Source organism: Triturus cristatus, chromosome 8 (genome assembly GCF_964204655.1).
Source record: "Triturus cristatus chromosome 8, aTriCri1.1, whole genome shotgun sequence".
Classification (NCBI taxonomy): Eukaryota; Metazoa; Chordata; class Amphibia; order Caudata; family Salamandridae; genus Triturus; species Triturus cristatus.
In genome coordinates this window covers 1,427,657,118-1,427,672,137 of record NC_140591.1, presented here as the reverse complement: position 1 = coordinate 1,427,672,137, position 15,020 = coordinate 1,427,657,118, and the positions used below count along the sequence as shown (strand labels likewise).

At 44.8% G+C, this 15,020-nt stretch overlaps 1 protein-coding gene across 1 annotated transcript in view; it reads right to left on the bottom strand.

Annotated features, from left to right (window-relative positions):
- DLG2 (discs large MAGUK scaffold protein 2) overlaps positions 1-2,569 on the bottom strand; it is a 4,361,751-nt gene extending 4,359,182 nt beyond the window's left edge. Inside the window, exon 1 of the mRNA XM_085623221.1 lies at positions 2,397-2,569. Coding sequence (XP_085479347.1) covers positions 2,397-2,424 — 28 coding nt within the window. The 5' untranslated portion in view covers positions 2,425-2,569. The remainder of the gene's footprint in view (positions 1-2,396) is intronic.
- Positions 2,570-15,020: the final 12,451 nt, after the last annotated feature.

Sequence of the window (15,020 nt, the reverse complement as noted above, 5' to 3'; positions counted from 1 at the left end):
CAGGTTGCGTGCGTGGTTGGTGGGTGTCGGTGCAGCTCCCAGTGTGGCCAGCCACCAGGAGTCATCCCAGGCGGAGGGATTGGAGCCGAGGATGAGGACCTCTATCTTGTACGAGTTCAGTTTTAGACGGCTGTTCTTCATCCATTCAGCGACGGCCTTCATTCCTTCGTGGAGGTTGGTTTTGGTGGTGGTGGGGGCCTTGGTGAGGGAGAGGATCAGCTGGGTGTCGTCGGCGTATGAGATAATGTTGAGGTCGTGAGATTGGGCTATGTTGGCGAGCGGTGCCATGTAGACGTTGAAAAGTGTTGGGCTGAGGGATGATCCTTGGGGAACGCCGCAGATGATCTAGGTGGCTTCAGATCGGAATGGAGGGAGGCGGACACTCTGGGTTCTGCCGGTGAAGAAGGAGGTGGTCCAGTCAAGGGCTTTGTCACGGATCCCTGCGTTGTGGAGGCGTGTGCGTAGGGTGTGGTGGCAGATGGTGCAGAAGGCAGTCGAAAGGTCTAGGAGGATGAGGGCCGCGGTTTCTCCGTTGTCCAGCAGGGTCCTGATGTCGTCAGTGGTGGCGATGAGGGCAGTTTGGGTGCTGTGGTTGCTGCGGAATCCTGATTGGGACGGGTCCAGGGTGTTGTTCTCTTCGAGGAAGCGGGTCAGTTACCAGCGAGATCAGGGAGCAGGGACACGGGCACAGACAGGTGGAGCTCTGCGGCATGAGGAGTGACCTGCCTGGATCAGGGTCAAGGGTTGCTCTCTTCACCACGCAGCGGCCGCCGTAAGAAGGGGAGGTGGGAGGGAGGAGCAGCTGGGAGGCGAAAATGGGACGAATGGGCGAGTGAGGGGGGCGGAGCCGCAGGGGACGCAGCGGCAGGAAGGGGAAAGGAAGGCTGGAACGCTGGAGGGCTACAGAATGAAAAACCAGCAGGAAAAAGAACAGACTACAAAGAAAGGAATACAACTGTAGAAAACAGAATACAAAAAAGGATTTACAATAGCAGAAAACAGAATACCACAAAATGGAATACAACAGCAGACAAATAAAACAGGCAAATAAAAGGACCAGAGCGAGCAGACAGATACTTATGGCTCACCACTGGGCCACCAGGGATGAGGCGCAGGTGGGAGCCTACGGGTGGAGGAGGGCCTCGAACTTGCGGCAGCAGCGAGATCAGGGAGCAGGGACATGAGCACAGACAGGTGGAGCTGTGCGGCGTGGGGAGCGACCTGCCTGGATGAGGGTCAAGGGTCGCTCATCACAGAGCGGGGTAGTGTTAGCAGTCTCACTGACTTCATCCCACTCTGTGACAAGGAAGGGACTGCTGCCTCCTCTCATTGGCTGACCCACAACAAGGTCAGCCAATGAGAGGAGTCCCAATTTTCAGAACCACCAAGGCTTCCCTTCGAGATCACTGCTGCGTTCTGGTACGTGTCACAATGTTTGATGCATGTGGACATTTGTCTATGTATAAATGTATGTGCATTTGTGTGTGCGCTCTGAAATGGGTGGTGTGATGTGCGTGTGAATGTATAGGTGTAGGTCAGTGAGTGTGCTTGTGTGGGTGTCCTGCCCACCCCATCCCACCTCGAATTAACTGCATCCAAGTAAAATACGTTGTGTGTGTGATTTTTTTATAGCCCAGCCAGTGAATGTTACTACTTTTTAAGCTGTTGCCTGCTGTGATTAGCTCCTTCTAAAAATCAAATCAATAAACTGTACAACTTTCTACACTTATTTCGGCATGCCTCTTATACACTATGTTAGAGTCTCAGGCTCCTTTTAGTTTAATAAATCACTTTCTCGCCTCTTCACTTAAACACACTTTTACAAAACGCTTTATACGCGATTTGTAAATATTTCCATTAGTTATGTATAAATATTTGTCATGAACACACATTTAACTCTTGTCTGGCTCAACAAGAAACTGGAATGAATGAATTTCGTTATATGACGTTAATGCGACAGCAAAAATGCTTATTGTATGTCATATACATAACTTAAAAACAGATACTGTAGTCATATACATTCTCTGTAAAGAAACTTTGAGAAAGGAATAGAGTAACGTAACGACATAAAGATCCCAGTCTGTATCCCTGAGGTAACTCCTATCAAACAGATGTATGTGTTTTGAATTTTATTTCTCTTTTGTTTTAGACTGCAGAGCCACGTGCAACCCATTTGTTTTACACAGATTTCATTTCTACTCCCACCTAAGTATATAAGATTGTGTTCCTGTTTGGGTGCAAATCGAAGAAAAGAAACATGTTTCAATAGCGCTCCAAAGCACGCAAGTAAAACAGAACACTTTAGATTTCAAAAACAGACCCTAAACTTCAGAACGACACAACTGATAGCGATGTCCGTTTAAAACACAACGAATATATATAGAAAAAGCACTTACATTGAACTAAAACTTCCCTGGTTTCCATGGCAATGCTTGGTTAGCGGGGTGCCTTGCAATGTAGCAGACCGCAAATAGCGCTACAAATTGTATTTTGTAGTCAGTGAAGTGTGCTGCTTCCGACTGCCGGTGTTATGCGCGCCGCCATTATCAGAAAACTTTCTCCACGCAGCACGCAGCCCCGTGACAGCTGGCTTTCTAATCCCTTTCATCCAGCGACTTGCAACAGGTCTCCGGGGACCCACAGGAGGCAGAACAGCTCCTCGCAAAAATGGAGTTACAGTGTGTGCACGCTTGTGACTGCTTCTTAGCTGTTCTGTACCAAGTATTAACAAAGCCATTATGTTTGACTATTGCCTAGTGCACGCACACACGCATTCACACATACTCTAACACAGATGGAAGCTACATGCACAAGAAAACGTATCTTGCAGACACCTGTATGTACACTCAGACAAACACAGCTACAGACAGGCGCGACTAGACCCGACCAGCAATGGGGCAGGACAAGCATTTCCAGAAATAGGGCCAGAACTAACCTCGTAGCCAGAATATGAGCAAACAGAACAGACAAATTGTGCAATTTAAACATATTGGACAATAGGGTGACCAACTGGCATTGGTGCAAATTCAGGACGGTGAGTGTAAAAATTCAGGACAAAGGGTCAAAATTCAGGACACAAATTCAGGACAGGAGGTCAAAATTCAGGACAAAACTTCAGGACAATAGGTAAGTTTTACAGACACATCAGAGGAGGTCGCGCAATAGTATATAATTAAGCCCAGACATATCCAAACATATTCAACCATTTGCAAACCTATCCATCATGTATCCTTCATCTATCATTTCACTCATCCATCCATTATCCATCCATCTACCCTTTCACCCTATCCATCTGTACACTCATCCATCCACTCTTCTACCCATCCATCCGTTCACTCACCTATCCAGCCATTTACCCTTTCACCCATCCAGCCATCCTTTCACTTACTCATCCATCCACCCAGTCACTCATCCTTCCACCCATCCACCCTTTGTCATCCATCCATCCTCCCTTTCTCTCTCCATCAACCCTTTCACTTAGCCATCCTTCCTTCCATCCACCAACCCATCCATCTACTCATCCACTCATGAATCCATCCATTGACCCTATCACTCATCCATACTTTCTCTCATCCATTTAGCCTTTCACTCCTTCACTCATCTATTCATCCTTTTGTCTACCTACCCTCCCTTTCACTCACCCATCCTTACATCCACCCTTTCACTCATCCGTCATCCATTCACCCTTCCACTGATCAATTCATCAATCCATCCATCATTTCACTCATCCATCCACCCACTCACCATCCACCCACCTTTTCACTCATCCATCCTTTCACTCATCCATCCACCGTTTTACCCATCCAGCTACCCTTCCACCCATACATCCAGCTATTTACCTTCTCTTCATCCTTCCACTCACTCAATCCATCCATCCTCTCTCATTATCCATTTATTCAATCTTTCATTCATCCATTCACCCTTTCACTAATTCATCCAGCCATCCACCCATCCCTTCACTTACTCACTCGCTCACCTTTTCATATTAATTTTGAGCTGAGCCTTTTTGAGAAGAAGCCCGTCAAGAACTTCACCCTCGCTGCAGGAGCCATTCCAGGACTGGGACAGAAGCCACCCAGAGCGGAGACAGGATCCACCATGGGGGGGGGGGGGGCCAGGAGCCATCACTGGGGGGGGAACAGGATCCACCAGGGTGGGCACAGGGGTGGGCATGCAGTATTCTAGTATCATCTTGGTGTCTTCCAGAGTGGGGTAAGGCTCCTCATCCACTCCTGGACAAGATAATGAGAGGACAGGCTCTCTTTCTAAAATGTTAGTTTTGCCATCCCCCACTGTGATGTACAGTACTTAAAGGAGATACTCCAAGAGAACTGATTTAACTGATTGTCCTCCATACTTTGTTAATCAGTGTGTGTGCGATTGTGCTATTTCTTTATTTTATTACATTATAGACTGCATGTTTGAAGAACCGAGGTTTGGTTACAATTTAGTAACAGCAATTAAGCTCGGTGAAGAGAACCATGTGCTGCCTCGGTGTAATTAGGGCAGGTTCTAGGGTGTTTGGGGCCCTGGGCAGGAAGGGAATGTGTGAGGCCCCTCTAAATTGCAGAGACATGACGCATTCAGGGCTGTTTGCATCTGAATAGATGCCCCTGCGCCTGAAGCTGCAGCCCCTCCCTCTCAGTCACCCTCAAGCACCTCTTAACAGCTCATCAAGAGCGGAAGGTGTGAGGGTAGCCATCCCGCTGTGCCTCTCCAATGCTGCTGGGTATGTGAGCTTTGGTACTGCATCGGAGTCTTACACCCGACCTCAACAGCATCGGAGTCAAGCAGGGAGGTGGGTGGAAGCTGTGCCGGCTTTAGGGTGGTGCGATCGGTGCCCGGTTAAAATTACGGACAAATGGCGTCCGTTAAACAATCCTTCACGGACAACGGACAGACGGCCGAAATTACGGACTGTCCGTGAAATTTACAGACGGTTGGTCACCCTATTGGACAAACATGATATTATAGCAAACATGTTATTCGTAGATTTGACACTGCTCCTAGGCTTCAACTCATTGCAAGTCCTGGAGAATGCTCCTGACCCATTTTTGATGGAGGGTGCAGTTTAAGTTTACTCAATGAGATGTTGTAAAATATTCATGGGTAAGGCTGCCCTTATGTACAGGTCTTAAAATATTAGGCTTATTACCAGTGCTTAATTTGAGCCGGTGGTTGCAGGTAGAGCGCACTGGCTCTCATTTTCAGGGTCCCACAAATATTTTTCCTTATCAGTCAGTGTCACAAAACAAGAGAGTAAAAACATACAAGGGAGACAGAAGGAAGAGAAAGATGGCAACATTGTGACTATGGAAGAAAGCAAATATGAGAAATATCCTGCAAGAGTGAGATAAAAGTGGAGGATGTGACCAGTAGTGGATGAAAGTGGCACACAGTAGTCTTGGTATTCGGCTCTCACGACATTTGAAATTGCCAGGTTCTAGCTGCTGAGAAAGACTGTGGGCCCGGGGCAGCTATTATTTTACAAATTAGGCACTGCTTGGAGTGCTACCACATGGTATGTTGGGGTGTGTAAGCTGGTAAGTCACAGATTCAATTCCCAAAATACCATTCCTTCTTTCTGAGTTAATTGTGTGCAAGGAGTAGGTAATATGCTGCCTGTAAATCAATCAGGCGCTTGCAGGTCCCGAAGGCTTATTTGAACAGCCAGGTCTTGAGGGCCATTTCGAATTCCAGAAATAAAGTGATGGTCCGGAGGTGCGTGGGGAGGCTGTTCCAGGCCTTGGCTGCAATGTGGGAGAAGGAGTGTCCTTCACTTCTGCTTCGGTACATGCGCGGTGTATGGGCGAGTGAAAGAGAGGCAGAGCATAGTCTTCTCGATGGTTGGTGGAACTTCAGCCGATGGTTAATGTATGTGGGTGTGTCTTTGGTTGTGTAGAGCCTTGTGTGCGTGGGTTAGTAGCATGAATTAGCATCTCTTCGGTACAAGGAGCCTGTGGAGTTGCCTGAGGTGGGGTGTGCTGTGGTAAATGCACTATCACACACGTGCTACACTAAATAAAAATCCAATAGTTATTGTTACCATGACACATTGAGCAGTTCCCATACATGTAGCATATTGAGCGACATCCATGCAGGAATGCACCTGGCGGTTATTGATGAGCTGACAGAAAAATTTGCCAAGTAGGGAGTATTATGGGCAGAGATGCCAGCCTCAATGGTAGAAGTTAGCTAAAATAGAGATGCAAAGTTATTTGGTAAAGAAGATTGGTCTAATTGCCTGTAGAGATGAAAAGAATCAAAGGCAAGAGAGAGGTCAAGGCTAGGCGTTCAGGTTCTCCCGCAGACTCCGTTGCAGTGTTTAAATCATCCCATGTGGAAGTCAGTGCTGCTTTTGTGCCACAGCTATACCAGAATCTGTTTTGGTCATCAGAGAGGTTATTTTCTTCAATGAATGTAGATATTTGTCTTGAAGCCAACCTTTCAGTCTTTTTGCCTAGAATCAATTGGTTATTGACCAGACGTTAGAAGAAGCCTCTTTTTTAGGGAGTTCTTTTGGGAATCGATCTTTAGCCAGGGAGTTGTTGATATTTCTGGCTGGATTGGCTGCAGAGCTATTAATGAGGATATTCTTGCATATATGAGCAAGACTTGGATCATGCTGTCTTACCTGCTTTTGAAGCCTTGATAAAGTCCTGTGGTTCCACGAGTTTTAAATTCATTAACTGTGGTTGTTTTCATGATTTGTTTTCTAGAAAACTGCACAGCACTGTTGGAATTATGATTGAGCAATGATTTAGCAATGGAGAGGGAAACAAGGGGTCTAAAATAATTTGGAGTGTTGGAGGGAATGCAGGTGTGCCAGGCATACAGCAAGGGCAAGTGGTGAGGCCTTCGACTGTGGTGCCAAGGCATCAGGATGTCCCAAGGTACTGCCACTTCAGATACTGTGGTTGGGGGACTCTTTTCCTGTGAATTCTTCTAGCAGGTATTTTTTTGTGCCCTTGAGGCCCATGATCATCTCTCCCTGTTCAGATCACCTGTCTCATGTTAAGGCCTCTTGACCAGCTGTTGACTCTTCAGGCTGTAGGTCCACGTTCTAGGACATAAGACAGGTTACTCAGAAGCAAGGCAGTCATCGGGTCTCATGGCATTCCGGGCTGCAGTCTGGTTTTCCTGCTACTTACTCCTGGATTGTTCTTAATCAGAAATGAGATGTGGCTCACCATTTAAACGTTGAACAGTGGCTATTTCTGTAAGTGTGTGCTGTACATTGATGCCTATTATTTATGTGGGCAGGCGCAATATGCATACTATTGGTTCAAGCCTCATGCTTTTATCCCACATGTAGCTGTGGAGGAGGAGGACGCGCACCCGGTACCCTTAAGTAGCATCATCACTCACACTGCTAGACAGACGCCTAAATCTGAGATTAACACGATAGACACTACCATTGCAGCGTGGCAGGAAATTGGGAAATGAACACACAAATTACCACTTTACGCCCCAGCATTACCCATAGCTGGGCATGTGGCCTTATCGGCGGCTCGTGAGAGTGGCTCTATCACGGCTCTTAGAGAGGCAGGTATTGCACTCATGAGCGATCTGTATCCAGGAGGCATGTACATTACAGGCAGTGATTTAGATTACATACAGAACCCCACGCCTTTATTCCAGTACACCTGTTATAGACTCAGGCGTGCAATGAAAGATCACTACGCTAGTTTTCCTGCCGAACCTGAGACGTTGCAAGCGCTGCAACTGGTTTTAGTAGCCCCAAACCAGAAGAAGCTGGTAACTAAACTATATAAAACAGTTCGGGGGGAAACGGGTACTGGGCCTGATCATAGTCTAGAGCGCTGGAATGCAGAGATATCCCCTCAGATAACTGTCGCAGAATGGCGGCAGATCTGTATGCTAACGGGCAGGCTGACCTCGAATTGCAATCTGCGTATTATTCATTTGAAATTTATTCATCAGGTATATCACACCCCCAAGAAGGTGCGCAAGATGGGACTGAGGGAGACGGCCTGTTGCAGAAGATGCAGGTGGGACGGAGCGGACTTTCTTCACTTGGCATGGCACTGTCCCTCGGTATTTCAATATTGGGGGAAAGTTACTGCTCTCATAAACACTATGACTGACCAGGAGATTCAGTGTGCGCCATTAGTGTGTCTGCTCGGTTATGTTCCACATTTGAAAGCTTTGGTGGGTAGATTTGTCAGGGTAGCCCTGCTGGTAGCCAAACGGCGGGTGTTATTTACATGGGACAGCAGGCAGAGCCCTAAAGCAGATCTGCGGCTTAAAGATATGGTTTATTGCCGTGAACAGTTGGAACTATACGCAGAGGAATTATCGGCGAATTCCCAGCCTAAGGACATGTGGGCTCCCTTGCGAGAATATCTCCTGAGTCAGAGCGAAACGAACTTGGTGTAAACATGCAATAACTTGTGTACATTAATCTGTATGTGAATAACCGGACTGTTACCTTCTGTGGTACGCAGTACACATGTGGACAACGCACAAGATCATTAGAAGAGTACTGTACTTGACTGGTATGTTTTCTTATTATTATGTTGTTCTTTTTCTATTTTGTGTATGGAGATCAGGGGGATATGCCCTTATCATTTACCATTGAGAATTGTATACTTTGTATCAATAAAAAACCTCCTAATAAAAAAAATAAAAAAAAGTGTGTGCTGTACAGAAATGGACAATTATTGTAAACAACATATATTTAGTTCAATGATTACACATACTGAGACACCAATATGCATCAGTTTAATATCCGTGGAATAAAAAATTTAATGGAGTCCACTAAACGTGCAGAGTGAACAAACCATAGACGAGCCTATATTAATTTGGGAAAAATATAATGTTACATGAATATTCTTTTCTAGAAAGGATACATATTATGACAGGACAACTGTGCACTTCCTAGCTCCTAGTAGTCACTGTCATCCACTTACTAAGATTTAAAGGAGTCAAAGGTGGAGCCAGGAACTGTGTAAGATTAATGGCAATAAATGAAAACAATGTGATTTCGAATAAAAACAGAGTGTTATAAAACATCTATACTACTTCTGTATAAGGTCTAGTACTCTGCAACCATTGGCAAAACTCCATGCATCAGTCTGGAAAAGTTAAGGTCCTTTTTTTTATAACATATTTTTATTAGCATTTGAGTATACAATCAGTACATTTTGGTGGTTCATAGTTTAACAAGTACTGGTACTGTAATGTATTAACCAGCATTTAGTTTGACAACAGTCCCACCTTGCAAACAACAGGTAGTGTCCAGATAAAAAAAAGTTTTCAGAGCGGTAGGAATAGCGCCCCAACTGTGTGGATGCTTAGGTATGATTAACTGGACATAGTGGGGTAATGAGGGCCTTAGGTTCACTCGCTGTTCATTTATTGCCAGTGGTTGCAGTCTGGTAGGAGAGAGGGCGCCACTGCAGTAGGAGTAAGGACCACGTGATGCAACTCATAGGGCCAATAAAATCTGAAAAGGAAAAGTATTCGAAACTAAGAAACTATGCAGGGTGGTACGTCAATTCAGGCATCTATTGAGCGTGTCATGGTTAGAGGGGGATGCCAGTCAGGGCGGTGGGGACCGCTCTCTGCAGGCATAAGCGCCTTTTTAAGGCACCATAGTTAACGGATGTGCTTCAGGACTTCTGAGATTCACAGTTTTGCTTTATAGGTGTGGCTGCACATCGCCACAGTCACCTGACAATATGTGATCAACAGAAAAATAGCTTTAATAAGCACATCTAAGAGGGGGGTTTTGTCTCTGCCCACATGTCGGTTACCTTGAGTACAATATTTGATTGGACAGAAGCCTTACGTACAATATTTGATTGGGCAGAAGGCATGTGCTGCCATTGAGAAACAAAGCTTGTCGTACTCCTATTGGCTCCTGAGGGGATTTAAGTCACCTTAAAAAAGTAATGATGTGGCAGTTTGCTTTGGGCGACTTCTTTACCATGTGGTAATAGTATTGGCTGATAACATTCCTAAAGCATCATGCCATACTCACTGTGTGCATTAACTACACTGTAGGCCATGTTTTATTGATAGACTAATCCTATTGGTGAATAGAGGTTTTCAATAGAAGACCTTCCAGTATATCACAATTTAGCGAATCGCGATTTTTGAGCAAAATGAGCTAAAGAGTGCTATGGCCACAAGTTCTGATAAAATGACCACAATAAATATTGTTTTACATTGTGGATTTAGTTTTCAGGAAAGAAAATGATGTCTCCATGCTATTAGCTGTATGTGCCCTACGTCAGCACGCAATGAGTGCTCCCTTCATACTTTCAAGAGTCACAGCAGCACCAGTCGGACTCGGGACAGGCTTGGACGTGTTCATCATGGCACGCAACGAAGCCTCTCCTCTTGCTTATATGGAGGTGTTTCCGAGACATGCCCCCCTCACTCACCCTCCCTCTGGGCTTGTATAATTTTACAACACATTCCGTTGTAACACATGCCTTTACCACGCATGCGTAACAACGTGAATGCCAATGCCACACATAACCTTTATGATGAACATGCCTTTACCACACATAACTTTACAATGTATTTCACTGTAAAAGCATGAATCCATATTCATGGTAAAGGTATTCCCTGACCCCTGCCCGAGTCCTAAAGTCGGTACCTTGAGACCCCCTCGAGCACCCACTCCTTTTTAGAAAAAAAGACCCCTCCCCGAACTGTACCTTTGCGCGACTCCCTCCTCAGCCCCAAACCCTTCTAACAAATGCCCCTTCCCTGAGCCCTAGGAGCAGACCCCGGGCGACCCCCCCTGGCCCCCAGCCCTTCTAAAAACTCCCCCTCCCCTGGGCCCTAGAAGCAAACCCCTGCGTGACCCCCTCCTCTAAAAAAACTAACAATTCTTAATAAAATAATAAAAATATTATTAAAAATAAATAGTGGTTTAAGATATGAGTGGAAACAGCCGCATTGTAATGGCTATTTCCCACCCCTGGTCATAGCTGTTCGAGGGAGACAGAGAAAAGCAGCCACAAAGGTCTGTTTTAAAAACAATGTATGTGCACAGCTAGCCTCTATGACTCAGCAGGGTAAGATGAATACAGTAAACAGATTCAGTTTGTATATCAATCAGGAAATGTAATGTCTATTTTCTATTCAGATTCCGCACATAATACATGAAGAGAATACAAATAGCAAATAAGTGGATCAGGGGTTTTATTTAGCTCAAAGGTGATGAATGTATTTAAACTGGTCATTTGGAGTGATGTGGAGCAAGGACATGGACAAATATTCAATAGCTATCATGGCAAACAGCCAGGTAACAGCAGTACAAACAAAAACAAAGTTGGAGACTAAGTAGCATCATGGCAAAATGTGCAGAAGTAACAGGTTGGGAGGCTCTTCTGCCATGATTGAGTATATGCGGTAACCTATTACTGAACCACAAAATGGGTTTTGCGATTCGGTACCCCCTTCTCTTTTGTGAATGCTTGTAATAATATTTGTTAAGAGGAGGCAGTGGTCCCACGGACCATTGCCTACTCTTAAAAAATGAAAAGAAAACTTTTCATTTTTCTTTTGACACACATCCCGTTTACCTTAAAGGAAAACGGGCTGCATGTAAAAAAAAAACATTGCTTTATTTAAAAGCAATCACAGACATGGTGGTCTGCTGTCCCCAGTAGGCCACCATCCCTGTGATTTTAGAAATTCCTAATGGGTCGCAAACCTACCTCATGAATATTAATGAGGTAGGTCTATTTGCAACCCACAGGGAATTGCTAATTGTGTGAAATACACATTCCTACATAGCTGTTTACGATTACCAAATAGCAAATCGCAAACATTTGTTATTAGGTAATTGCAAACCCAAAGCTACGTACATCGGGTCCTATATCTCTTGCATTCTTTCATGCATTTGAACTTTGTCACAATTACACACAAACACTGTGCCACTCACACTCCGATTAGTCAATCTGCTTTTATTGGGTTAGAAAAGCTTGCCCCTGTGCTTCTGCTATACCCTTCTTACCTTTTAGTGAAGCTTAATAAAAAACATATTCTCTATACACTATTAAAAAAAAACATATTGCCTTGTCAATATTTGTTACAAGTATGATGTAAATGAAAAGTGCACTTCCTTAAAATAGCTGTACAGGGCGAAATCTGGTTTCACAAGTGGATCAAGCACTTACACTATTGGAAATAAACGAATCCACTTTCTTACATGTAATATCACAACATCCAGTTGATCTTATGAAATGCTTGACTTCTTCAGCAACCATGGATTTTATCCAGTAACACCTTGCATTTTGGGATTTTCAGACCCAATGAACAATGTAAAAATGAAAACTATATATCCCGAAATGAAGCATTGTGGAGAATGGAAAGCCAGGACTGTCTGAAGGTGTCACACGATTTCAATCCAGCACCATACCCCAAAGTTACAGCCTTAGTCTCCCTTTTCACGCCATCCCACATTCTCAGTTCCCTCTTGCATTAGCCCCGTTGTTAGAGATGGAATTAAGTAGGCATCTAGTACTATGGAAAGAGCAGGTATTCTGTGGGTACCTTTGCAGAAATATGGGTATAATCATGAGAGTTCTTTAATTTTTATATGTGCAGCGTGTGCTCATGTGTGTGCTGGTTGAAGGGGAATATGGTGAGTGTAGCATGAGTGGTGCGAGTGTAGGGTGAAAAATATGCCAATGTGAGTGTAGGGTGAGTTGCAAGAATGTATTGTGAGAGGAGGGCCCATGTGAGTGTCGGGTGAGAGGAGTGCATGCACAGTTAGAGGAGTGAGTGCAGGGTGGTGCAATCTGTGTAAATGCAGGGTGAGTTCTGTCCCTGTGTGTGAGTGCAGGGTGAGCGGCGAGAGTGAAGGGTGAGCTGTGAGAGTGAATGGTGAGTGCATGGTGAGAGGAGTTAGTACAGGGTGAGTGCTGTGTCCTTGTGAGTCCCAGCAGACTATTGTGCCTGTGTGCAGGCAGGGAGAACTTAGTGCCTGTTTGAGAGCAGGATGAGAGGTGTGCCCATGTAAGTGCAGGGTGAATGATGTGCCTGTCTATATGGTGTGAGTGATGTGCCCATGTGAGTAAGGGTGAGGTGTGTGTATGATGAGAGTGCCTATGTGAGCAATGTACCAGTGTGAGAGTAGGGTGAGAGGAGTGACTGTAGGGTGAATGATGTAGCCATATGAGTTTGGGTGCAGGTGAAAATACAGAGTTGGATGAATGAATGCATGGTGAGGTATGTGCTTGTTTGAGTGGTATTGCAGGGTGAGCAGTGAGAGTGACAGATGTGTGAAGTGTCACATGAGTGCAGGGTGAGTAGTGTGCTTGTGCAACTGCAGGGTGAGTGCAGGGTGACCAGCGTGAGTGCATGGTGTGAATTCAGTGTAATCAATGTGAGTGCAGGGTGAGCGGTGTGTTCATGTAACCACAGAGTAACTGAAGGTAGAACGGCATAAGTTCATGGTGAGTGGTGCGAGTGCTCTGGGGTCGATGTGAGTGCAGGGTGAGCAGTGCTCGTGTGAGCGCAGGGTAAGAGGAAGATGAACAATGTGGGTGCAGGTTGACAGCATGCATGGTGAGCCGTGTGAGTGCAGTATTATCACTGTGAGTGCAGAGTGAGAGTGAAACTGTAGGGTGAGCAGTAATGAGTAATGAGGAGTGAATTATCTAAATGCAGGATGTATTCCCAAACACTTGGAGTAACTCAGCATGTTATTGACGGTTGGAGAGTAGGGTTTCAGATATGTTAAACTATTTCTGTTATGCCACCAATCAAAGATGAAGGAAATAAATAATTTGCTGAGCCTACAATAAATTTTCAGTCTCATGATTAGGGTTGCCAGCTGACCAGATTTCTACCGGCACCACTGGTATTTTGATCTTCTGGCTGGTACAAAAATAAGCAAAATCACACAAAGGCTGTATTAGTAGCCCTTACATGTGCATATTTCAAACCGCAAATTAAATTAAAAGGACATTCGAATGTGTTCTAGACCTGCGATAACGATTTCTGGCTAATAATGAAAACAAAGGCAGAAAAGTCATATTGCAGATTAATACATACGATTTTGTTTACAGCCCTACTTAGTATTACAGTCAGGCCTTTGCAGACTCTTTAAACAACTACAAATGGACGGTATTTTTTTCTTGAAAAGCTGCCAGCCCTACTCGTGATATGCCTTTTCATGAAATGCATTCTCCCACTGTGGCAGTAAAAGTAATCTACAAATGTAAGCCATAGGCAGAGTGCGGACCCAGGGGGTACTGGAACCAGCAAAAAACACAAAGCCTTATTAACCAGTTAACAAATGCATGCAAATGGTCTATTAAAGACATGTGAAATACTCAGATGAGGTTGAGATAAGATGCCAGACGAGCCCACAGCAGCTCAGGAACTGTGTGCCTGTGTCCTGGAAGATGCAGCAGCCCGGGCTGAGACACATGATGGGGGCGGGGAGGGGCTAAAGCCCTTTTAAACCTATGGGCGTTGCACGCCTGACTACAGACACCTGTGTGTAAAGACTAGTAGACAAATAGGAACCCGCAAATCTTCAGGCACCAGTAGACACAGGCCGCTTAATATGTGGCAACACATACACATAGACCAACAGACATTTGTTGTGTTGTTATGTTATGGTATGGTATGTTATGTTGCTTGTATAAAGGCATTATGTCATTCTAGTAGCATTCCCCAAAAAATTGAATGGAGCCTTTTAAATGCATTTGTCTTAGGAGTGGTAGTGAATAACCGATCTCAGGCATCTGGGACCATAATACAGCAAGCATTGGCAAAGCCAATAGGTCTGGCCTTGGCAAACTTGTTTTTTTTTTAATAATCTCTTTGTGCAAATCTATGCAGTAGGCATTGCAAATTTACAACTAAATGCAACATGCATGTGTTTTAACAATATGTAATCAATGACCTATTGCAAGAATAAATTAAAACTAAAAATACCAAAGAAAAGCAGAGATTGACCCACTAGCCCAGGCACTGGATTAACTACTTTTATATGGTTCTGTGCATGTGCTCTACAAAAATGC